The sequence below is a fragment of the Xyrauchen texanus genome, chromosome 28 (assembly GCF_025860055.1).
Source record: "Xyrauchen texanus isolate HMW12.3.18 chromosome 28, RBS_HiC_50CHRs, whole genome shotgun sequence".
Taxonomy (NCBI): Eukaryota; Metazoa; Chordata; class Actinopteri; order Cypriniformes; family Catostomidae; genus Xyrauchen; species Xyrauchen texanus.
In genome coordinates this window covers 32,987,398-33,012,240 of record NC_068303.1, presented here as the reverse complement: position 1 = coordinate 33,012,240, position 24,843 = coordinate 32,987,398, and the positions used below count along the sequence as shown (strand labels likewise).

Sequence of the window (24,843 nt, the reverse complement as noted above, 5' to 3'; positions counted from 1 at the left end):
CGTGGTGTTCTGCCATGGACACCATGCATTTTTAATGTTTGCTGCAGGCCTATAGTAGACTCGTGAACAGAGATGTTAACCAGTTCCAATGATTCCTTCAAGTCTGTCACTCTTGTTTTGAGTACCAAGCTAACAACAAGGTATTATGATTGAAATTATTATTTAATTATTATTTTTTATTTTTTTAACTAAATAAGAATACCACTTATCTATTCATAAACAGTTTGATTGAAAACAGTACAAAAAAGTTAGATAAAAAATATTTTATTACATATTAATATTTAAAGTATCAAAACACACTTTTATAAATGTGAAATGAAAAAATAAAAAGTGTTAATTATATAATTTTTATTAGTGCGTGATATGTCAAAGGCTTACCTGTGGTCGTATGCTGTCGGAAAGTAATTGACATCTTTGATCAGCAGATTCAGCTTGAGGGCCTTGTCAGAACAAATGCAGATGATCTGTTCAGCGGTTCAGAAATATGAAGCACAAGCACTTCTTTTATTCATGTGACATTTAGTCAGGACACATTCTCCAACTTCACAAGATCCCAGGGCAGTTTAGATGCAACTTGTCATTTCACTTGTCACATACCCTTCAAATTAGAAGAATGAATCAAAAATTATATTAGCAGCAAAAATCTTCATTTTCTATATATTGGAAAACATTTCTCTGCAAAAATGTTAGTCTTTTCAACCATGTGTGTGCAAGGGGAGGGAAATAAAGTCCCTTCAACAGCTCCTGTTGCTATATTTATGTATGACTATTAACTTCAAGACAAAACAAAACATTGTGCAACCCAGTAGAGCACTGAAAGTACACAGTATGTGGGTACTTGACAATAAATACTTGAATATAAAGCAAGGGTTAGAGCCACAAGATGCTGATAGAGACAGAGATCTACACTGTGTGCACAATTAATAGGCAAATTGTATTCCTTGAGATTCATTTTATTGTTGAACAAACACAATGCTCTGTCAATCCAAAATTTTATTGAAACTCAAACTTGAATGTTTAATAAAGAAAAAGTGAGTTTTGTCTTTATAGAATATAGACGTCTGCACAATAATTAGACAACTAAATTACCAAAATAATTTCTCCCAACTCAATTGTTTATTAATTTTTTTTTTAAGTGCAACAAATAAGTAACACAAAATGACAATTACAAGTTTTGGCCTTTCAAAAATATTCAGTGACCTATATAGCCACCCTTCTTTTCAATAACTGCTGTGAGCCTTCCATTCATGGACTCTGTCAGTTCCTTTATCTGTTCACGATCAACTTTCACTGAAGCAGCAACCACAGTCTCCCAAATGCTGTTCAAAGAGGTCTATTGTCTTCCCTCACTGTAAATCTCACATTTGAGGAGGGCCCACAAGTCCTAAATAGGATTTAAGTCCGGCGAGGAAGGGGGCAAAGTCATTATTTGGGCATCTTTGAGTGCTTGGATGCATGTGATGGAGCATTGTCCTGCATAAAGATCATGGCCTACTTGAATGCTGAGGACTTCTTCCTGTACCACTGCTTGAAGAAAGTACTTTCCAGAAACTTTTAGTAGGTTTGAGAGTTGAGTTTCAGTCCATCTTCAACTCAAAAAGTTCTAACTACTTCATCCATAATGATAGCAGCCCACACCAGTACCCCTCCTCCGACTTGCTGGCACCTGACTCAAAGTGGTCCCCTGTGTCCATTATTGATCCAGCCACGGGCCTATCCATCTGGTCCATCAAGAATCACTCTCATTTCATATGTCCATAAAACCTTTGAAAGATCTGTCTTCAGGCATTTCTTTCCACAGTCTTGACGCTTAAACTTGTGAATCTTATTCAGTGGTGGTCGTGTTTCAGCCTTCTTGACCGTGGCCATGCCTCTGAGCACTTGTCACCTTGTACTTCTGGATACTCCAGGTAGGTTGCAGTTCTGGAATATAGTGGCACTGGAGGATAATGGGTTCCTGGTAGCTTCACGTTTATTTCTTCTCAAGTCTTTTGCACTTAATTTGCGTGCATTTTTTGCGACAAAACGCTTTAATTGTCCGGTGGTCACGCATCAATAGTTTAGCTATTTCAAGAGTGTTGCATCCATCTTAATTTTTAAAATGTTTTACTTTTCTGTGTCAGTTAAATCTCTTTTTTGGACCATTTTACTGAGTTAATGAAGCTGCTTAATAATTATGCACACCTTGATATGAGGTGTTAGTCACTTTCGCCACACCCTCACTCATGACACAAACAGTGCATCCAGAAAGTATTCACAGCACTTCATTTTTTTTCCACATTTGGTTATATTACAGCCTTATTCCAAAATGGATTAAATTAATTATTTTCCTCAAAATTCTACAAACAATACCCCATAATCACAATGTGAAAGAAGTTTGTTTGAAATCTTTGCAAATGTATTATATAAAAATTACATGTACATAAGTATTCACAGCCTTTGCTCAATACTTTGTTGAAGAAACTTTGGCACCAATTACAGCCTTAAGTCTTTTGTGTATGATGCTACAAGATTGGCACACCTATTGGGCAGTTTCTCCCATTCTTCTTTGCAGGAACTCTCAAGCTCCATCAGCTTGGATGGGGCACGTCAGTGCACAGCCATTTTCAGATCTCTCCAGAGATGTTCACTCAGGTTCAAGTCTGGGCTCTGGCTGGGCCACTCAAGGACATTCACAGAGTTGTCCTGTAGCCACTCCTTTGTTATCTTGGCTGTGTTCTTAAGGTCGTTATCCTGTTAGAAGATGAACCTTCGCCTCAGTCTGAGGTCCAGAGTGCTCTGGAGCAGGTTTTCATCAAGGATGTCTCTGTACATTGCTGCATTCATCTTTCCCTTGATCCTGACTAGTCTCTCAGTTCCTGCCGCTGAAAAACATCCCCACAGCATGATGCTGCCACCCCCATGCTTTACTGTAGGGATGGTATTGGTCAGGTGATGACGGGTTTCCTCCAGACATGATGCTTGCCATTCAGGCTAAAGAGATTAATCTTTGTTTCATCAGACGAGAGAATTTTGTTTCTCATGGCCTGAGAGTCCTTCAGGTGCCTTTTGGCAAACTCCAGGCAGGCTGTCATGTGCCCGTTACTGAGGAGTGGCTTCCGTCTGGTCACTCTACCATACAGGCCTGATTGGTGGAGTGCTGCAGAGATGGTTGTTCTTCTGGAAGTTTCTCCTCTCTCCACAGAGAATTGCTGGAGCTCTGTCAGAGTGACCATCGGGTTCTTGGTCACCTCCCTGACTAAGGCCCTTCTACCCCGATCGCTCAGTTGGGCTGGGAGGCCAGCTCTAGGAAGAGTCCTGATGGTTCCAAACTTCTTCCATTTACGGATGATGGAGGCCACTGTGCGCATTGGGACCTTCAATGCTGCAGAAATATTTCTGTACCCTTCCCCAGATCTATGCCTCGATACTATCATGTCTTGGAGGTCTACAGACAATTCCTTGAACTTCAAGGCTCGGTTTGTGCTCTGACATGCACTGTTAACTGTGGGACCTTATATAGACACATGTGTGCCTTTCAAAATCATGTCCAATCAACTGAATTTACCACAGGTGGACTCCAATCAAGTTGTAGAAACATCTCTAGGATGATCAGTGGAAACAGGATACACCTGAGCTCAATTTTGAGTGTCATGGCAAAGGCTGTGAATACTTATGTACATGTGATTTGTTTTGTTTTTATTTTTAATAACTTCTTTCACGTTGTCATTATGGGGTATTGTTTGTAGAATTTTGAGGAAAATAATGACTATAATACATTTTGGAATAAGGCCATAACATAACAAAATGTGGAAAAAGTGAAGCGCTGTGAATACTTTCCAGATGCACTGTATATCACCTGAAAATGTTTGAATCCAATAAGCATTCAAGTTTATATGGTTTGGAGTTGGAAAATATGCAAGGAAATAATGATATGATCAGAATACTCACTTGCCTAATAATTGTCACAGCCAAGTGTATACTCTGCTTCTGCAACAGGGTGTTTCAGAGGGAAGACTGTGGAGGATAAAGAGACCTCAAGGGGCTGCGTTTTGTTCAGATGTTCTCGAGAAATTTAACGATTAACAGTGGCAACATCACTTTCGAATGTCACAAACACTGTTGTGTAAGTTATTAAAAATAGTAATCAACTACAAATTATTTCCCTAAAACTTTAATCAGATGACTTTACTAATTACTTAATTAAAAAAAGTTATCACATTACTAATTACATTACTTTAAGTTACTTTCTACAACACATTTCCACTCAAAAAATGTAAAATAATATCTATATTGTTCATAGTTACACAAAAGTCATACACTCAGCACCTCACATTTCTCCTGCACAATGACTCGTTATGGGGCCATAATTCATGTATTGTACATCAATAATATATCAGAAGCATGACCCTATAATGTACTTAAAAGTAATTAAATTATTGCAAAAAGTCAGCAAATGATATAACAAAAATTTTAAATGTAATGCATTGCACTATTGTTTACTTAAAAGTAATTAGATGACTTTTAGCATATTTTGTTTGTAACTGTGTCATCACAACTTCACACACCCTTCACGTTCTCTGCATTTTCTTTGCACAAACACGTACAGAGATTGATCCTGGCAATGTTACAAGAGTCTGATCCCGAGGGGAAAAAATTCTCACATTCTGGCTCAAGCTTGCGTTCACACAGAAGGCTCCTCTGCAATTATTCTGGGGAATTCCCGGGATCAAAGCCCAGTGTGAATGAGGTTTTAGAGTGCTCGCTTGCTTTTCCACCTGTATAAGTGCCCCCTCCTGCGTCAGGATTGGTTATTAGGAGCTGCTTACTTGTGCTCAGTGATTGGACAGCAACCATAAATATCACCGTGTAAAGTAACAGAAGAGCTAACAGGCACAGTGCTTCAAGTTCAATGTTAAGTTTAGCTTTATTTACTGCAGTTATTATTGCAAGAGATATTTACCCCATGCAATATAGACATACCAGGACTACTGTAAGGCTGTTACAGTAGCATAAAACAAGTTTTATCAAAATATAGTAGCCTGAGAATACACAGCCAAGGAATTTGCCATCTCAACATTTCATATAATGCAAACTATGACAGCAGACATAATGGGTCACATGCTTTGTGGTAAATATACTTTATTTGATCAAATACATAGACTGTTTCTCAATGTGTATCCTTATGTGTTCTTATGTTCTCGTGCTGTGACACACCACCCCAGACCATGAATGACCTTCCACCTCCAAATCGATCCTGCTCCAGAGTACAGGCCTCGGTGTAACGCTCTTTCCTTCGACGATATACGCAAGTCTGACCATCACTCCTGGTTAGACACAACCACGACTCATCAGTGAAGAGCACTTTTTGCCAGTCCTGTCTGGTCCAGCGAAGGTGGGTTTGTATAAATAGGCGACGTTGTTGCCGGTGATGTCTGATAAGGATCTGCCTTACAACAGGCCTACAAGCCCTCAGTCCAGCCTCTCTCAGCCTATTGCGGAAAGTCTGAGCACTGATGGAGGGATCGTGCATTTCTGGTGTAACTCGGGCAGTTGATGTTGCCATCTTGTACCTGTCCCACAGGTGTGATATTTGGATGTACCGATCTTGTGCAGGTGTTGTTACACGTGGTCTGTCACTGCAAGGACGATCAGCAGTCCTTCCTGTCTCCCTGTCTTAGGCATCTCACAGTACAGACATTGCCATTTATTGCCCAGGCCACATCTGCAGTCCTCATGCCTCCATGCAGCATGCCAAAGGCACATTCATGCAGATGAGCAGGACCCTGGGCATCTTTCTTTTGGCGTTTTTCAGAGTCAGTAGAAAGGTCTCTTTAATGTCCTAAGTTTGTGACCTTAACTGCCTCCTGTCTGTAAGCTGTTAGAGTCTTAACAACTGTTCCACAGGTGCATGTTCATTAATTGTTCATGGTTCATTGAACAAGCATGGAAAACATTGTTTAAACCCTTTACAATAAAGATCTGTAATGTTATTTGGATTTTTACAAAATTATCTTTAAAATACAATGTCCTGAAAAAGGGACATATCTTTTTTTGCTGAGTTTATGTTGAGTATAATTAAAGATGTTAGAAAGTTCCTGAATCTAATGGCACACATACATTATCCAGACGTCTATTTGATGTGTGTGTTTAGATCTGGAAGACATATTTTTAACCTTGTTTGCTCATCTTTAAATAGTCTTTGAGACGCTTTCTCTCGGATGTCAGAAAGACATGTTTTATGATGTTTCTGAATCTGATCTTTTAAAGATGCTTCACATATGTTATATAACAGACATCTAAAAAAATATATACGTGTGCTATATGGGTAGAGACCAGAGTTACCTCCCAGTTATTAAAAAATGGGTATTTATTATGCCAAATATAATATTGTAAAAATATCAAACATGTTTAATACCCTCCGATTAGATTGAATCATAATTTTGTAATATTGTAATTTTGATCACATTAATGCAAAATTGGTTAATAAAATTACGTCCTTAAAAAAAAAACAAAAAAACATAAGTGACTAATAAATATAAATAAGGTACAATTAATAAACTCTAAAATGAAAGGTTTTCTCTCACACATCTAAATCTATCACAGTAGTGTGAAAACTAGTTTAGCTCTTTTTAAATGCAACATCCCCTTTGTCTTTATAGCTTGGAAACAAGAGGTCAGCGCATCTTAGTCATGCCATGTTATACTCTCAAATCTCGGGCATTCCCAGAAAGTTTGTGTGCGGTTTAATTTCTCTTCCACCTTCTCCTTTTATGCTATCGAGTGCAACAGCACACCTTTATGCAAACAAAGACAATCTCAAGTGTATCATTTCAGTAGTAAGCTTCATGTACATGATCATTTGAAAATCAGAGGGAGTCTGTGTGCGTGGCTGCTTCTCTCATTGGGTGGGCATTAACAGCCACGCCAACTGAAAGACAACTTCTGACACGTTTGAAATTGCTAATTTGCTAGTGAACATTGAGCTTTTCACACTGAAGAACTGACACACCCTTGTACTGTTTGGATCCAATTCAAACTATTTGTTCAGCTAGCACAAAGCCATATCACAAACAGCTTTGTTATTCATGATGACTGCATAATCATGTGTTTCTTGGGTTCAGCTATACTTAAATTATAACAACAGAATAAAAAGACGCTATGAATGAACATACTGGGGTCAAGGTTTGGCTGATTAGCATTTGAAAATTGCTGGTGCATGCCGTAACTACACAAAAAGTTGCCAAAAATGATCTGTCCATTTACAGTGATTCAAAAGCAGCCGTGTATTCTGACTAAATACAAATAAGCAACATAAATTGCAAATATTGCGTTATAGTATCCACAGTTTTCTTGCTCAACCACTGGGTTGTTCCAAGACGATTCTGATTGCTGTTGCACTGTTTTCTGTTTCCGCTCTCCATAAAGGGGCGTTCACACTAGGCTTTGAGCACGCAATTTTTCCCCCCTACAACAACAGGATATGATGTCATGCAGGAGGACTCCTGGTGTAAGTAAATAATACATCACAAATAACATATTACAAATGTTAAAAAATATTGTCTACTCACTTTCCTACAACAATAAAACAAAGCTTTAAACTATGAATTCTTTGTATTGAGGCAAGAGGTCCGCGTGTGACATTTAGATCTTCTATTCGACACGTGTGCTCTCGTCATAAAAATCCACTGTTCAGATTTCACCAAGTCATCCGAATGCAGCATTCGAATGCATTTGAATGGAGAGTGAAATGTAGTGACCAGCCCTTTAGGAGAAGACAGAAATCCAGACATAGAACAACCATTTTAACCTACTGAGCTCAATTACATGCGTCATTGGATCTGAAATGTGTCTTAAGTAAAAGCCAATATATTTACAACAACTTACCTGAATAACACGCCCATTTTAATGGCACAGACATTTAAATGTAACTATATCGCCCCGTTGAGTACTGAAATTTGTTCACACGTTAATGCAAAAACGCACTTTAAACAACTTCGACCGGACTATGCGTTGGCAATGTGGTGTCCCAAGGGCTAGCGTCTATGTTCATGTACTTGCGTAGAGTATGTTTCAGCCTTACGTCTCATGAGAGTCTCATTCACTGTTACTAAGGTTAGGTTTAGGGTTAAATTTAGTGGAAGGGTATGGTTAGGTTTAGGGGTAGGTGTAAGGTTTCTGTATAGGACTCAAAATAAACACAATCAGTGTGTGAATGTCATATATGGCTCTCATAAACCTTTAGGTAACAGGGAGGGTACCCTCTAGACAGGATCCCATAGAAGAACTTTAATGAAATTGCCGCCATCTTGTTTTGTCATGTGCCTTCAGGCTTTGATAATGAATCCCTTAAGGAACCCATAAAATTTATATTTTGTTGCTTTTATGTCCATTAGCTTTCATGACATCTATATATTAGCGAAATTCTTAACAATGGCAAAATTATTTAAACGTACGTAACGTGGTTAACGTGTTCATTGTTCGTTCTCAAGTCAGTGGAAAAAGGTTGGAATCTGTATTGAAAACGCTTCTCAGTTTCTCCTGTTGAACTTTGGCTATGGCATGAGAAGCAGCAGCATTGGTAATATATATATATATATATATATATATATATGGCTCTGCCAGGAGCTGTGATGTAAGCTGAAGCCTATTGGTCCTGTCCCAGCTTCATGTTTTAGTAGGAAACGTCAACAGGCCAAAGAAAACTGCGCTTGTCAAGGCACTTCACAGGACTAAAAATGAAAACCTAAAGTCTCATGACTTGAGGACACTGGGTTTAAATTAATTTAAATGTATAGGAAACAGGGAAGCCAAAATTCAAAGTCCTCATATGAGGATGCAGGGTTGCAGCAGTGTTTGTTGGAGTAAAAATAAATTCAGGCTCAAATTGTGCAGTTGTTGGCTGACATAACTCGAAGTAGTTGATGATATCAATGTAACTAACCTCAGGCCATAGCTTCATGTTATATACCAACTCCTTAAATTTACATATACTGATGCAAGTCAAAATATTAGAGCTCGGAAAATTTAAAAGTGCTTCCGGAATGAAAAAGTTGATTGTCCAGGGTTTTATCAAACTTGTTCTAATGCTCACCAATGTATACATTTTTTATGTCTCCTTTATCCGACACACCCACTTCAGTTTTTGGAGCACTCTACTAATGAGATGAATTGAATCAGGTGTTAGATTGGGGACACATTTAAAATGATGTACATTCTGAGCTGTATGTGACAGACATTGAGATGAACAGAAATGCTAACCTAGCTTTCTTCCATCAACTGCATTTTTTAAAATAATGTTCACACCGTTCTCCTGTTACTGATGACTTAACTACCTGCAACATCATTGGCATTTTTCCATAGTTGCTATATTAACATAGCTGTATAACATATCATTGAGCATCTCAGTTATAGATGTAAAAAATACAGTACCATTATGAAAGAGAATACACATAAATTAATCTATAGTAAAGGGGGTGTTTTGTTAATCTCTTGTTTCCCATTCATGAATCTTAGGGATAAAAATCATAACAAACACAGTCTCTTTTAAAGAGAAATCAAGGCTTTGTCTTCCTACATTTACACTTGCACTCATCCTCTAGTGACTTGAGAAACTTCAGAAGACATGATGACATTTCCACTAAGGAAACACAGGCCAAGTACACACTGCAGCTAAATACGGTTGCCAGTTCACCTTTTAGTGCTTAATCCTGTTTTGTACACCGTGACAACCAAATTTTACAATCAAAGTAACTCACGAAACATTCAGGTAGTGACAACCAACCCGGTACATTACTAGCCAAAAACCTTGCTCTTTAAAAGCAACCACTTAAAGGCACATAAACAAAACACAGTTATTCTGTTGATGGCACCTAACTAAACACTGCCAGACATTAATCTCTTTGCTCAAAAATAATGAGCACAAAACGGGTTAAACTGTTGGCATTTTTGTTTCTTGTTCACAGGTGTGAGAAGCTGCAGCATTGCTATGGTTAATTCTTGTCAATCGTTGACTCCTGTATTCCATATACACACAGAATGAAAATTTAGATTCACTCCAGCATTGAAATGAGGCTGTCACTCCTGAAACTTTGAAGTGTGTATGTGGCCATAGGGAGCAGCAATGCTCACAGGTTTTTATGAGGTATTCTGGGAATTTCTAAGGACGTTTCAGTGCACTGGAATGATTCTGATAAGGGTTGACCTGGAGGCAACCAATATAATACTGATAGGTAGTGCGAGTACATATTTACTACAAAATAACACTACACATTTTAGATATATCACATATTAGATAACTCATCGCTCCCTAGTGGAGACTCCAAGACCTGAATTGGGTGAGTCAAAAAAAGGGAGATATCCAAAATGTGCAGTGTCCCTCTAGAGGGAGCAGTTGAACCATCATTATGCATTAAATGAATAGTTAACCCAAAACTGAACACTTATTTTGTCAACCCCATGTTGATTCCCTGCATTGCTTTTATACTTTCCATGCAACACAAAAGGAGACATTAAGCAGTTTGTCCAGGCTGCTCTTTTCTAGTGAGTGTCAAGCTCCATATATATGTATATTTATAATTTTTCCATAGACACAAATAACAATTGCTCTGAAATTGTTAATTGCAAATGTAACTTGTACTATAACTGAATTATAGATGCACCTAATAAGTCCATATCAAACAATAACTGGTATAAAACATTATGACTACCTGCCTAATATGCTGTTGGTCCTCTGCGTGCCGCCAAAACAGGACTCATGGACTCACAAGACCCATGAAGGTGTCCTGCAGTATAAAGCACAAAGACATTAGCAGCAGATCCTTCAAGTCCTGTAAGTTTCTAGGTGGAGGTGCCGTGGATCAGACTTGTTGGTCCAGCACATACCACATAGATGCTCAGTCGAATTAAGATCTGGGGAATTTGGAGGCCAGGGCAACACCTTGAACTCAAATGCTCAATGTTCCTCAAACCACTCCCAATCAATGTGTTCAGGGCGGGCGCATTATGCTGCTGAGAGAGGCAACTACCATCAGGTAATACCATTGCCATTAAGGGATGTACCTGGTCTGCAACGACGTTTAGGTAGGTGACACGTGTCAAATTATTGTACACTTAAACATTCCCAGCAGAACATTGCCCAGAACATCACACTCTCTCCTCTGGCTTGTCATCTTCCCACAGTGCATCCTGGTGCAATCACTTCTCCAGGCAAATGGTGCACATGTACATGGCCCTCCACATGATGTAAAAGAAAATGGGACTCATCAGACCAATGACCTCCTTCCACTGCTCCAAGATCCAGTTCTGACACTCGCATGTCCACTGTAGGCGCTTTCGACGGAGGACAGGGGTCATCATGGGCACTCTTGACCGACTGCGGCTACGCAGCCCCATAAGCGGCAAGGTGCGATGCACTGTTTGTTGGGACACATGCATGACCTTCTGTCGGTTCGGACAAGAGGGAATAGCCTTCGTTGCCCTTGTGCATCAATGAGCCTTGGGTGCCCAACACCCTGTAGTCATTTTATGGGTTTTCCCTCCTCAGACCACTGTCGGTAGGTACTCGCCACTGCTGACCGGGAGCACCCCACAAGCCTTGCCATTTCAGCGATGCTCTGACTAAGTCTTCTGGTCAGAACAATGTCAAATTCGCTCAGGTCTTTACTCCTGCATTCAACATGTTGACTACATGAGCCGATTGTTCATTTGCCATCTACTCTACCCAGACCTTGCCATGTGGCCTTGTTAGAAGATATTCAACATTATTCGCTTCACCTGTGAGTGGTCAATATTTTGGCTCATCCATGTACGTTAGATTCACAATGTATATTTATCACTGATTGAGAAGCAGTCTTTTTCTACTTACCTTTTGCGTCATCTTATTTATTTCAACAATAATTATCTGTTATCTTTTCTTTTTTTTTCACCCAATTTGGAATGTCCAATTCCCAATGCGCTTTTAAGTCTTTGTGGTCGCATAGTGACTCGCCTCAATCAAGGTGGCAGAGGACGAATCCCATCTGCCTCCGCTTTTAAGACCGTCAACCCACGCATCTTATCATGTGGCTTGTTGAGTGCGTTGCCACGGAGACATAGCATGTGTGGAGGCTTCACGCAATCCACCGCAGGATCCACGGCCAACTCACCATGCACCCACCAAGAACGAACTACATTATAGCGATCACGAGGAGGTTACCCCATCAGACTCTACCCTCCCTTGAAACTGGCGCAATTTGGTTACTAAGAAGACCTGGCTGGAGTCACTCAGCACCAGTGGTGGACAGTAACGAAGTAAATGTAATTCGTTACTGTACTTAAGTAGCTTTTTTGCGTATCTGTACTTTACTGAAGTATTTAAATTTGGGGAGACTTTTACTTTAACTCCACTACATTTCCAAGTCAAATATCTTACTTTTTACTCTACTACATTTTTAAAAATCAGTCGTTCCTTTTTATTTATGAGTGGATAAAAACGTAACTGGTCAAACGAGCCACCAATCACAGTACAGCGCGTGTTTTGAACTTGCCTTGGCGGCATCTACTAAGCGCGAACCAGAGGTGCGTTTCCCAAAAGCATCGTTAGCCAACTATGGTCGCAAGTTCCGTCGTTATCATCATAGTTCAACGAGTCGGTGTTTACCGAAACCATCGTTCCAACGAACATTCGCAAACAGCATCGCAGAGTTGTGTGGTTGGAACGACAGCTCTCGACCTGTGGTTAGAAGCAGAGTTTCTTGTTATTACAACATGTGGGCTTAATAAATTATTATCTTGAGCCAAATAAGCAAGATGACATTCAGTACAATCAGTATCTTCTATTTAGAAGACATACAAATGCCCTTTATGTCTTTTAGTTTGTCAATAGATTTAAAGCACCGTTTTTGAAGAGTGCGCATTTGTGAACGTGCTCTAGTGCGTAAGAACAAGCCTATGATTGAATCTGGAAATAAAGCAAATAACTGAGAAAAATATGAGATAGTCCTCAGATGACATGTCCGTAATTTATAGCAAAACATCTAGCATTAATTCGATCGCAAACAGATTAATTAAAAGTAGTTTTTACTCCACCACATGTGTGATATCATTAACCAACGTGGTTGAACAACCAATTTGCGACAATACGGTTTAGGGAAACAGTCGTGACTAGCAAGTTGATTTCTTCAACAGTGCATCGTACTAAGGTAGTGGAGCAGCAAGTTACGTCATTGTACGGGAAATGCACCCCAGAGCCGTTAAATATGAGAGTTGCGAACATAGACGGTTGCGACAGTGATCTTGCCGCCGCGCGGTCACGTGATTCGTGTAGCTCTCAATAGTTCCAAACAAATTGCGTTGCCAATGATTTTAAGCGGGGCAGAGAGCAGCAGCTATTATTGCAGCAATTATCGGTAAATATTGACACATAATGTACATTGCTTATTATGTTGACACTAAAATGACTTACATATAATAGCATTTTTTTCTGGGGAGTAGCAGAAACACTGCATTAATACGTTTTTGTGTTTAATTTTGGAGGAAATTGGCTGCTCCCATAACATAGAATATATATATATATATATATATATATATATATATATATATATATATATTTCTATGTATGTGTGTGTGTGTATATATATATATATAGATTTAATGGCGTTGTGCAGGTTTATGTGAATGTATCACAACATTAGGATGTTAATAATTATGACCATAGACACTCGAGAAAAATATATACAGTAAATACTGTAAATGTATTATACCTTATGGGAACAGTCCCCTTCCCTCCAAAATTAAACACACAAAAAAATGTATTCAATTCAAATATATATATATATATATACACACATCTGACTAATTAATGTCATATTATTAATAGATTGGTGTGCCAAGAGTGACATTAGTCTTCATGTAGACTGAGTTAAGCAAGAGTCTTGTGACAAATTATAATAGGACATTATGGCCATAAAAAATCATAGTACTTGGATACTTAAGTACATTTGAAGGCAAATACCTTTGTACTTTTACTCAAGTGAATGTTTAAAGGCAGCACTTCTACTTTTACTTGAGTAATATTTTACCTTGAGTATCTTTACTTTAACTCAAGTACATGGTGTGTGTACTTCGTCCACCACTGCTCAGCACACCCTGGGATTCGCAAACTCCAGGGATGGTAGCCAGTGTATTTACCACTGAGCTACCAGGCCCCACCCAATCTGTTGTCATTTTTAAGATTTAATGAACATCACTGTTGGGTGTACCACTTGACAAAACAAGTGTACTAATACCCAGTGTGCATTCAATAAAAGACCCAATTATGCTATTGCAACAAATAATGATATTAAAGTCTCTGTAAATGCAATAAAAAGGCATTTCGCCAAAGTGATGGACATTAGTCCAAGTAAAAAATAGAAGGCTCTAATACAGAGCTTGTCCGAGCCAAAAGCAGTCTTTAGTGCAAAATCCCTGTAAATGTTTCCTGGCAACCTATGTGGCTAACCAAATGACAGCATTCCAATAACAGCAGGAACAGAACTGTCAATCATCATTCTTATCCACATGAGAAGCCAGCAAACCCCTTCATAAGTTAAGCTTATTGGTAAGGTATCTTGCATCAATGTTTAAATTACAGACGAGTGAGAAGTTTCACAATTCGAGAAAGAGAAAGACAGAGTTTTGTAAAGGCAACATAAATAAAGACTGAAAGGGTAATTGTATAAAGGTTTTTTATGAAGCTGTTTTGTAACCTTTATTAAGAGTGTATATGTTTATGTAAACTACGTTACAGTTTAGAGCTGAATACATCAGATCTATGGAATAAAAATCTTTAAAAAAAAAAAACAACAACAACAAAAAAAAACACAAAAAAGTAAGGATATTACCTACAAGCAAATGTATCACTGTCACAAAACGTCACACAATGCTTAACCTATTAAAATAAGATTGAGAATAAAACAAAATGGGCTTTCCAAGATATTACACCAAGGCCATTACATGTAGTACAGAGTAGATCTTCACTATGCTTCTGTATCTGAGCATAAGGGACAAAGCTGTTTGTTCAGCAGTCAGTACAGTTAAGACATCAAGATTTTCATGGACTGGTGACCTGAAACAAGAAAAAGACTGGTTGAAAGACACGAAGTGAGAATTATTTTGTTTAAAACGTATAAGTATTTGAAAAGAAAGAATCTTCACACCTTGTATAATAACAGTCTAAAATGTACAAAGTAGTTTTTAGGTAATGCATTATGAACTAGCAATGAACAATAGCGTATTTACACATAACATAAACCAGATCAAATCAAATCTTGTGAAGAAAAAAAAAAAAGTTAGTTACTAATACTGTACATAACTGAAGAGCTTTTTTTTTTTTGCTTATGAAAATAACTGCAATAAATGGGTTTCGTTTCTGCACCCATAATTACATGAGTTACAGTGCATCCAGAAAGTATTCACAGTGCTTCACTTTTTCCACATTTTGTCATGTTACCGCCTTATTCCAAAATGGATTAAACAAAACCCCATAATTACATCATGGAGTGAGGAAAAAAAAAAAATAAATCACATGTACTTAAGTATTCACAGCCTTTGCTCAATTCTTTGTTGAATCACCTTTGGCAGCAATTACAGCCTCAAGTCTTTTTGTGTATGATGCTACAAGCTTGGCACACCTATTTTTGGCCAGTTTCTCCCATTCTTCTTTGCTGGACCTCTCAAGCTCCATCAGGTTGGATGGGGAGCGTCGGTGCACAGCCTTTTCAATTGGGTTCAAGTCTGGGCTGTGGCTGGGCCAGACATTCACAGAGTTACCCCGTGTGCTTAGGGTCGTTGTCCTGTTGGAAGATGAACCTTCACCCCAGTCTGAGGTCCAGCGCACTCTGGAGCAGGTTTTCATCAAGGATATCTCTGTTCATTGCTACATTCATCTTTCCCTCGATCCTGACTAGTCTCCCAGTTCCTGCCGCTGAAAAACAGCCCCACAGCATGATGCTGCTACCCCCATGCTTCACTGTAGGAATGGTATTGGTCAGGTGATGAGGGGTTTCCTCCAGACATGATACTTGCAATTCAGGCCAAAGAGTTCAATCTTTGTTTCATCAGACCAGAGAATTTTGTTTCTCATGGTCTGAGAGTCATGTTCTTCAGGTGCCTTTTGGCAAACTCCAGGTGGGCTGTCATGTGCCTTTTACTAAGGAGTGGCTTCCGTCTGGCCACTCTACCATACAGGCCTTATTGGTGGAGTGCTGCAGAGATGGTTGTTCTTCTGGAAGGATCTCCTCTCTCCACAGAGAATTGCTGGAGCTCTGTCAGAGTGACCATTGGGTTCTTGGTCACCTCCCTGACTAAGGCCCTTCCTCCCACGATCGCTCAGTTTGGCCGGGCGGCCAGCTCTAGGAAGAGTCCTGGTGGTTCCAAACTTCTTCCATTTTTGGATGGAGGTCACTGTGCTCATTGGGACCTTCAATGCTGCAGAATTTTTTCTGTACCTTTCCCCAGATCTGTGCCTGTATACAATCCTGTCTCGGAGGTTTACAGACAATTCCTTGAACTTCATGGCTTGGTTTGTGCTCTGACATGCACTGTTAACTGTGGGACCTTATATAAACAGGTGTGCGCCTTTCCAAATCATGTCCAATCAATTGAATTTACCACAGTTGGACTCCAATCAAGTTGTAGAAACATCAAGGATTATCAGTGGAAACAGGATACATCTGAGCTCAATTTGAGTGTCATGGCAAAGGCTGTGAATACTTATGTACATGTTATCATGAGCATGACGTTTCAAATCATGTTCTAACATTTTGCAGAATACTCATAGGAAAGTACACTGTCAATGTCTCTGTCTATCCATATAAAGAATATCTATAATAGTTCACTGACTTTGGCTACCCAGAAAGTTAAGAAACTAGAAACTCACCTTAAATGCTATACTAACAAAGTCTTTACAAAATCTCCTAAAAATACTTTGTGCGGTTGAGAGCTCTCTGAGCGATCTGGCCGCTCTCGTCTGTGATTTTCTCCCAGTCGGTTTGACCGACTACAAAACCAATCGCGCGCTTTCTATCTGCATCCTTCTGCTCCTCCAGATCAGCCCAGCGCACCTGAAACATCAGTAAGTTATGATGAGTGCAACATTTTTCCTTGTAGTATACACACTACAACCCCACCCTCGTCACCAACTGGGATTATAGTACAGCAGAATAAAAATACAGATCAACTTTTCAATTATTTCATGTATAAAACAATATTGTGAAGTGTAGAACATTACCCTCTTTTTTCCAGGTTCAGACATTCGACTGGCATAGTCATCAGGCAGCTGAAGAAAGTCCTCCATGCCGGACATAGTGTTGCGCTTTCTCTTGCCTCCACCTGCCAAACCGTCCAATTTGTCTGGAAGGACAAAACAGCATCTAGAGTCTTCACCAATTCCACATCAGAGGTATGTTTACTACCTTGTGTCAAATCTGCTAATCCCTAGTTATCTATGTACAAATCTGACCAAGCATTGGTTATAGTTTATTTTCAGTTGCGATTGATAGGTGTCCAATGAGATGTGTATAATACACATGAAGTTCACTGATATTAAAGCCATTTATTTTTGTGTATTCCACAGAAAAAATTACAGCATATGAGATTTGAACAAGATATGGGTGAGTAAATGACAGTTTTTTAAATGTTTGTGTAACTCTTTCATTTTTACCTTTTTCCATGGAGATCACCAAAAAAATGTTATATGGATAAAAACAAATATAAAATAAAGCCAATAAAAATGTGCAGGAGAAATGAAATTTACTGTAAATATTTTGCGGAGAAGTGTCTTTAAAAAAACAAAACCAAATTTGAGTAAAAATACCACAAGACAGAAATACCTACCGAGTTTTGCTTCTGAAGTGTCCATCTCCCATTTGCTTTTCGGAAGGTATCCCTATATTACAGAGAGACACTCCGGCTGTTAATCCTCAGGGGATGAGGGACAGAGGGGACAGACAGTGTGACAAGAGCGACTGACAGAAGACAGGGACAGAATAGGGGCTGGGAAGCAATGATGATGCTTTGGATAAGAGAATAGCTTGAAAAGAGATCATTAATAAATCACAACAAGACAACAATGAGCTCACAGAAACCTGATTGATAAACAGTCCTTGTATACGACAAGGGAATTTCTATTGGGTACAGAATGCAACAGCATGCAGATTTTAATACCCTACTTGAGGGCAACTCGTACATCCTTGACTGCTTCATTCATATACGTTCATTTGACTTTATACCGCAAAGCCACAACATATTTTTGATGCAGAGATCTGTTACTATGTTACAAGAGGATAAAACAAAATAGCCAAGAGAAATGGACACACGGGAAATAGAGGCAAGGAGTCCAATTGCATGTAAAATGATTGCATTTTCATTCAAATTGGTTAGTTATATATATATATATATATATATATATATATATATATATATATATATATATATAGCTAGCTTAATTAGATCTAAAGACTACCACCAGACATAAGCATCCAAGATAATGTATTGAACCTAAAGATAAATGGGATGCTTAAAGGTTTGATGTGATTATTTGTGAACTTACAATAAGAAATTGCATTTCTTAGGACTTTATGCAGTGTTTGTTAATCCTGGTCTCCAACAGTGCACATTTAGGATGTTGACATAAATCTCAACAACTTTCTAATTGGATGCTTTCTAAATACAGTGCTACAGCTACATTCATTTTATTACATTTTTGGGACCATTTAATAAACCTATTCCTGGAATGGGCAGTCTAATGTGTACATTTCCCATTACAGAGTTTTATATTGTATTTTCTATTGGTCAAAGAATTTTCGGCCACAATAAACTATAAATCACATGATTCCTCTCAAGTATAGTGACTTATAACCTGGAAGAATAAACTAAATGTTAGTGTGATTTTCACTACATTTATAACTTTGTGAAAATGCATAGCCAAGAAATAAACACACACACTTTGCCTTGATTGGTTGCAATACTGAAGTTTAAGCTGTAAATACACACTAGTACAAGATTGTGAATGCCTCAAACACATTTGAACATCAATGCAAGTAATGTTTGAGAGTTCAAAATCACTGTACAGGTTATATAATACAGGGCTTCAGACTGCAACTAAAATGGTCTCAAATGCGACAAAAAATAAGGTGACACTAATTTTAAGATCTTTAAGATCTGCTTTCATATGCAGTTTCGTCAGATTTGATTTATTTGTGAGGTATTGAATTAAATGCTGTGTCAATGTGATGTTATGCTGCTTTTATAAGTTCCCTGTACTCAACAACAAACACAGTGTGAGCCATGATGCCCGATTTGTGGACAAATGACTCTTTCGAACCAGGCTTTAAATGAATCAGCCAAAAAGAATCATGAAACTGGTTTAAACTGATGAGCTCAGGTTAGCAGTTTAAATCAGTGTCATCATCTCTGTAAATCATACATCGAATTAGCTGTCAGTGAATTTACAACTGACTACCAGAATCACTGACACCCTATCGTTGATGAATTACTCATTTTGTTGTCAAATGAAAATGCTCACTTTGTAGTGTTTATTTCGTAGTAATTTGTAAATGGTTATATGAGTGCATACTCTGTCCCCAGTGTATTTTGGGCTTTATATAATTTAAAGTCCCATATTGTGTACCCAAACTTGGTAGCTAAGGATATCATTCAATTTGTTCTCTTGTAGCCACTGTGTATGAGATGTCCCATGACATTAAGACACACGTTTTTTATTTAATAGCTGTCTTTTCTTCAGCTTTCTATGTAGTTTCTAAAAACAGTCATTTGGTGCCAGAATTTTCCATTTTTAGGTTCAATGACTGTAGTAATTTTTTTAGTGTGGATTCCTGTAATAGCATCAGTTGCTCAACTGTATAAAAATACTAAATTCAATCAACAAATAGAAAATAACCCTATCTTTAACATGATCCTGCTAACATTGCAAAAAATAAAATACTGTTAGCAGTTTTTGAAGATATGAATTAGATCTCTGAGGTCTGGGAATGAACAGCCAGGTTGTTAGAGATCTAACGCTTTACAAAGATCTGAAAAAGTGTCTTAACATCCCAGGTGTTCATTAGACATCTGTGAATATCTATAATGCATTAAATTTGTGCATCCGTCCAAGATAAGGGACACTGAAAATTGTATTGACATACTTCATTCTGCTTTACACAATTTCTGCTGATGCCAATAAAGAGGGAAGAATTTGCAAAAGGTATTGATCAGGCTGATCACGTGTTGAGGCCAGTAGAAGAATACATTAAAATGTCCCAAGGGATTTCAGGAATATTGTAATACTTTGCCTAACTTTATGATTATAATCACATTTAGACCATGTCCACAGTAATCTTGAAAATGGCATTTTCATAACGCTCTCTGTCCACAATGCCATTTTCAAACATTTCCAAAGGTTGCTAGTCCACATCGAAACATATGAACACACATAATTCCCCTTACTGCACATGTGTTAAAAAAAAGGAGAAGAAAAAAGTCAGAAGTGCAACAAGTGCTGTTGTTTCAGACTGTACTTGGAACACCTTCACTGGGCTGTTCCCCATGTAGAAATGGCGCTGCCTGCCAAAACTGAAATGTAAAGAGTTTGTATGTCCTTGTACAAAAACATATTATACGATCAAGTCATTGATAACCTGTACAACTCAATTTGTAATGGATATGATAAGATGTCCTTGCAAAAATATATAGATCAGTAAATGATCATGACACCTAAAACTTGGAACTAATGAACATAAGTCAACTATTAGATGTCAAGATATAACGTCTCCAGTAGCAAGACTTTTTAATGAGATGGGTCACAGTAGTAAACAATTCAAAGATCTCATAAAGGAGGTAATTTAAATAACTTAGCTTTTTGGTTTGGACATCTATGGGAATTTAAACTGTGATGACTAATGTTGATTTATGATGGTGCAAATCTGATGTTTCAATGTTTGAATCTTTCACACTTGGTTGATTGTTCTTGTTTAGTGATTATATAAAATCATGTATATTTTGTGATTCTTGTGTTTATTTGTTAATTGTATCTATTATTGTTAGCACCTGGTGATCTTTTAAGCACTGATTGATTCTAATCATGATTGAAAACGTAGTCATGTGATGTCACTGAGATGTTGTTTGTATAAAAAGAGTGTGAATATGATATGATTGTTTCACACATTTAGGAAGAAACATCTTCGACTACGCACAGAAATGTCTTCAGTCCCTTGTAAAGTTATGTAATTAAAACAACAAAAGTTTATCAGAGTGCATATCATCACTTCATTGCTTTACAAATGGATCAACGCACCCAAAAAAGAAAAAAAACTATAGTCATATGTAGTGGTGTAATTGTTTTATTTACGGTGCATCCAGAAACTATTCACAGCGCTTCACTTTTTCCACGTTTTGTTATGTTACAGCCTTATTCCAAAATTTATTTGATTCATTATTTTCCTTGAAATTCTACAACCAATACCCCATAATGACAACGTGAAAGAAGTTTGTTTGAAATCTTTGCAAATGTACTATTAAAAAAAAAACAAAAAAAAAACATGTACATAAGTATTCGCAGCCTTTGCTCAATACTTTATTGAAGCACTTTTGGCACCAATTACAGCCTTAAGTCTTTTTGTGTATGATGCTAAATGCTTGGCACACCTATTTTTGGGCAGTTTCTCCCATTCTTCTTTGCTGGACCTCTCAAGCTCCATCAGGTTGGATAAGGCGCGTCGGTGCACAGCCTTTTTCAGATCTCTCCAGAGATGTTCAATCAGGTTCAAGTACGGGCAACTCAAGGACATTCACAGAGTTGTCCCGTAGACACTCCTTTGTTATCTTGGCTGTGTGCTTTGGGTCATTGTCCTGTTGGAAGATGAACCTTTGCCCCAGTCTGAGGTCCAGAGCACTCTGGAGTAGGTTTTCATCAAGGATGTCTCTGTACATAACTGCATTCATCTTTCCCTCGATTCTGACTAGTCTCCCAGTTCCTGCCGCTGAAAAACATCCCCACAGCATGATGCTGCTACCCCCATGCTTCACTGTAGGTATGGTATTGGCCAGGTGATGAGCGGTGCCTGGCTTCCTCCAGACATGACACTTGCCATTCAGGCCAGAGAGTTCAATCTTTGTTTCATCAGACCAGAGAATTTTGTTTCTCGTGGTCTGAGAGTCCTTTAGGTGCCTTTTAGCAAACTCCAGGCGGGCTGTCATGTGCCTTTTACTGAAGAGTGGCTTCCGTCTGGCCACTCTACCATACAGGCCTGATTGGTGGAGTGCTGAAGAGATGGTTGTAGTTCTGGAAGGTTCTCCTCTCTCCACAGAGAAATGCTGGAGCTCTGTCAGTGACAATCAGGTTTTTGGTCACCTCCCTGACTAAGGCCCTTCTGGTGGTTCCAAACTTCTTCCATTTACGGATGGCGGCCACTGTGCTCATTGGGGCCTTCAATATTGCAGAACATTTTCTGTACCCTTCACCAGATCTGTGCCTCGATACAATCCTGTCTCAAAGGTCTACAGGCAATTCCTTGGACTTCATGGCTTGGTTTGTGCTCTGACATGCACTGTTAAATGTGGGACCTTATATAGACAGGTGTGTGCCTTTCCAAATCATGTCCAATCAACTGAATTTACCACAGGTGGACTCCAATCAAGTTGTAGAAACATCTCAAGGATGATCAGTGGAAACAGGATACACCTGAGCTCAATTTTGAGTGTCATGGCAAAGGCTGTGAATACTTGTGATTTTTTTAATTTTTTATTTTTAATAAATTTGCAAAGATTTCAAACAAACTTCTTTTACGTTGTCATTCGGGGTATTGTTTGTAGAATTTTGAGGAAAATAAAGAATTGAATCCATTTTGGAATAAGGCTGTAACATCACTTTTTCCACATTTTGTTAAGCGTTGTGAACACTTTCCGGATGCACTGTATCAATTTAGAAGAGCGTTTTAGAAAAGTTCTGTTTTCACTGCCAAAAACCTGTCTCAGTGTGGACGGAAGGCCAAAACTTGGTAAAATTAATGTGTTTTCAAATGAAAACATGTTTGTGTGAATGTGGCCTGAATATCATTGAATTACAATACATTTAAAAACTGTTTAAAGTCAGATTATTTGGAGCAGGAAAATGACTGCCTTTGGCAGGAACAACAAAAAAAAAAAAGTTTTTTCCCCCTCCAATATCTGGCTTTATAAATAAATAAATTCCCACTTCTTAGCACATATTTTGAAATTCCCAAATGTTTAGCTTTATGACACATGAGAAAGTCTGTTTTACAGTGTTGTTCCATTGCTTGTAATTTGTTTCCTTCTTTTTTTATAATGGTCTTGAATAATTACTTGAGAACTTCACTGGTTCATTGGTACTGAAATTTTGGCAAATCGATGAATATACATTTTGTTCTGCAAGACTTCACTTGACACAAAAAGCTTAAGTTGCAAACAAAGTAGGCCATGGTTGAGCATTAAGAAATATAAAAAATTCAGTTTTACATTAACTGGTTTTAAATTTAAAGAATCTGTCACTTATACTAGCAATTATGTTGTTTCATAAGACATGCTGTGTAAAATGTAGACATTTATAGAAGCCTATTTTAATAATATAATTTTTTTTTTAAATCTCATGGGAAAAAACAACAACAGGTAAGCCATTTTTCAGTTCAGCTGTTCTTTAACACCACAACCTTTCAATTGTTCAACATTTTTATTGCCTCTAACATATTGTCTACACCGGATAGGAGTGACATTGCATCGCAAAATCTTGTGTTTGCAGTTCAAAACAACATAACTCACATTTTACAAGTTAGTACTGTCTATAATAGAATATCACAAATTCATATTATGCATATGTTGGGAGATTCTACAAAAATGTCAACCTCATCATGGAAAAATAAAAAAAGTCACCAAATGAACAATACTCCTTTTTAAGTTCTATTGTGGTATAATGGATACTGGATAGTGATGTCTAGACCACTAGAGGGCGCCACTTGCTTACACAATGCTGACTGAAGTGCTGAATGCATCTTGAGGCTGTCTACACTGGACGCGTCAAAGCGAACATTCTAAACTGTTTATTTGTCTTGTTGGCAGTAGCAGCACCAGCGCATGCAGTGCAAAATAAAATTAGACGTTTACTGTCGGCACAACGTGATAGACGCATCCAGTGTTGACAACATCATTCATTATAATGGGAGCAATTTGCTTTTGTTGCATCGCGCCTAGCCGCTCGTGCCTGGTGTAGACAAGAGTGTAAGACTAGAGAAGAAAGAAATATAAAACATCTTGGCCAGAAAGTGTTCTTGTATGTAATGTCATCATTCTATCTGCATGCAATCAGTGATCAATAATGTTTTACTCAAGCTGTGACAGATTTTACAAATGAACGTGGAGTGTTTGGAAATTGCTCCCAAGGATGAACCAGACTTGTGGAGGTCCACAATTTTTTTCTAAGGTCTTGGCTGATTTCTTTAAATTTTTCCATGATGTCAAGCAAAGAGGCACTGAGTTTGAAGGTAGGCCTTAAAATACATCCACAGGTACACCTCCAATTCAGTACACCTCCTATCAGAAGCTAATTGCCTTAAGGCTTGACCTCATTTTCTGGAATTTTCCAAGCTGCTTAAAGGCAGTTAAATTAGTGTATCTAAACTTCTGACCCACTGTAATTGTGATATAGTCAATTCAAATTGAAACAATCTGTCTGTAAACAATTGCTGGAAAAATGACTCTTTAACTGCACAAAGTAGATGTCCTAAATCACTTGATGAAACTATAGTTTGCTAAACAAATTTTTTAATGACTTAAACCTAAGTGCATGTAAACTTCTGACTTCAACTGTATGAGTATATATATATTTTCTTTCTT

At 38.1% G+C, this 24,843-nt stretch overlaps 1 protein-coding gene across 3 annotated transcripts in view; it reads right to left on the bottom strand.

Moving 5' to 3' along the window:
- Positions 1–14,698: 14,698 nt before the first annotated feature.
- Positions 14,699–24,843, bottom strand: part of LOC127622234 (YLP motif-containing protein 1-like) — a 33,760-nt gene continuing 23,615 nt past the window's right edge. For 2 of the 3 annotated variants that reach the window (XM_052096261.1, XM_052096263.1), the window contains exons 18-20: positions 17,833–17,884; positions 17,228–17,349; positions 15,272–17,060 (exon numbers count right to left, since the gene is read on the bottom strand). In XM_052096261.1, coding sequence (XP_051952221.1) covers positions 16,914–17,060; positions 17,228–17,349; positions 17,833–17,884 — 321 coding nt within the window. In that variant the 3' untranslated portion in view covers positions 15,272–16,913. Of the gene's footprint in view, positions 15,065–15,271; positions 17,061–17,227; positions 17,350–17,832; positions 17,885–24,843 lie in introns of those variants that run through there. The other variant, XM_052096262.1, reaches the window with a different exon arrangement.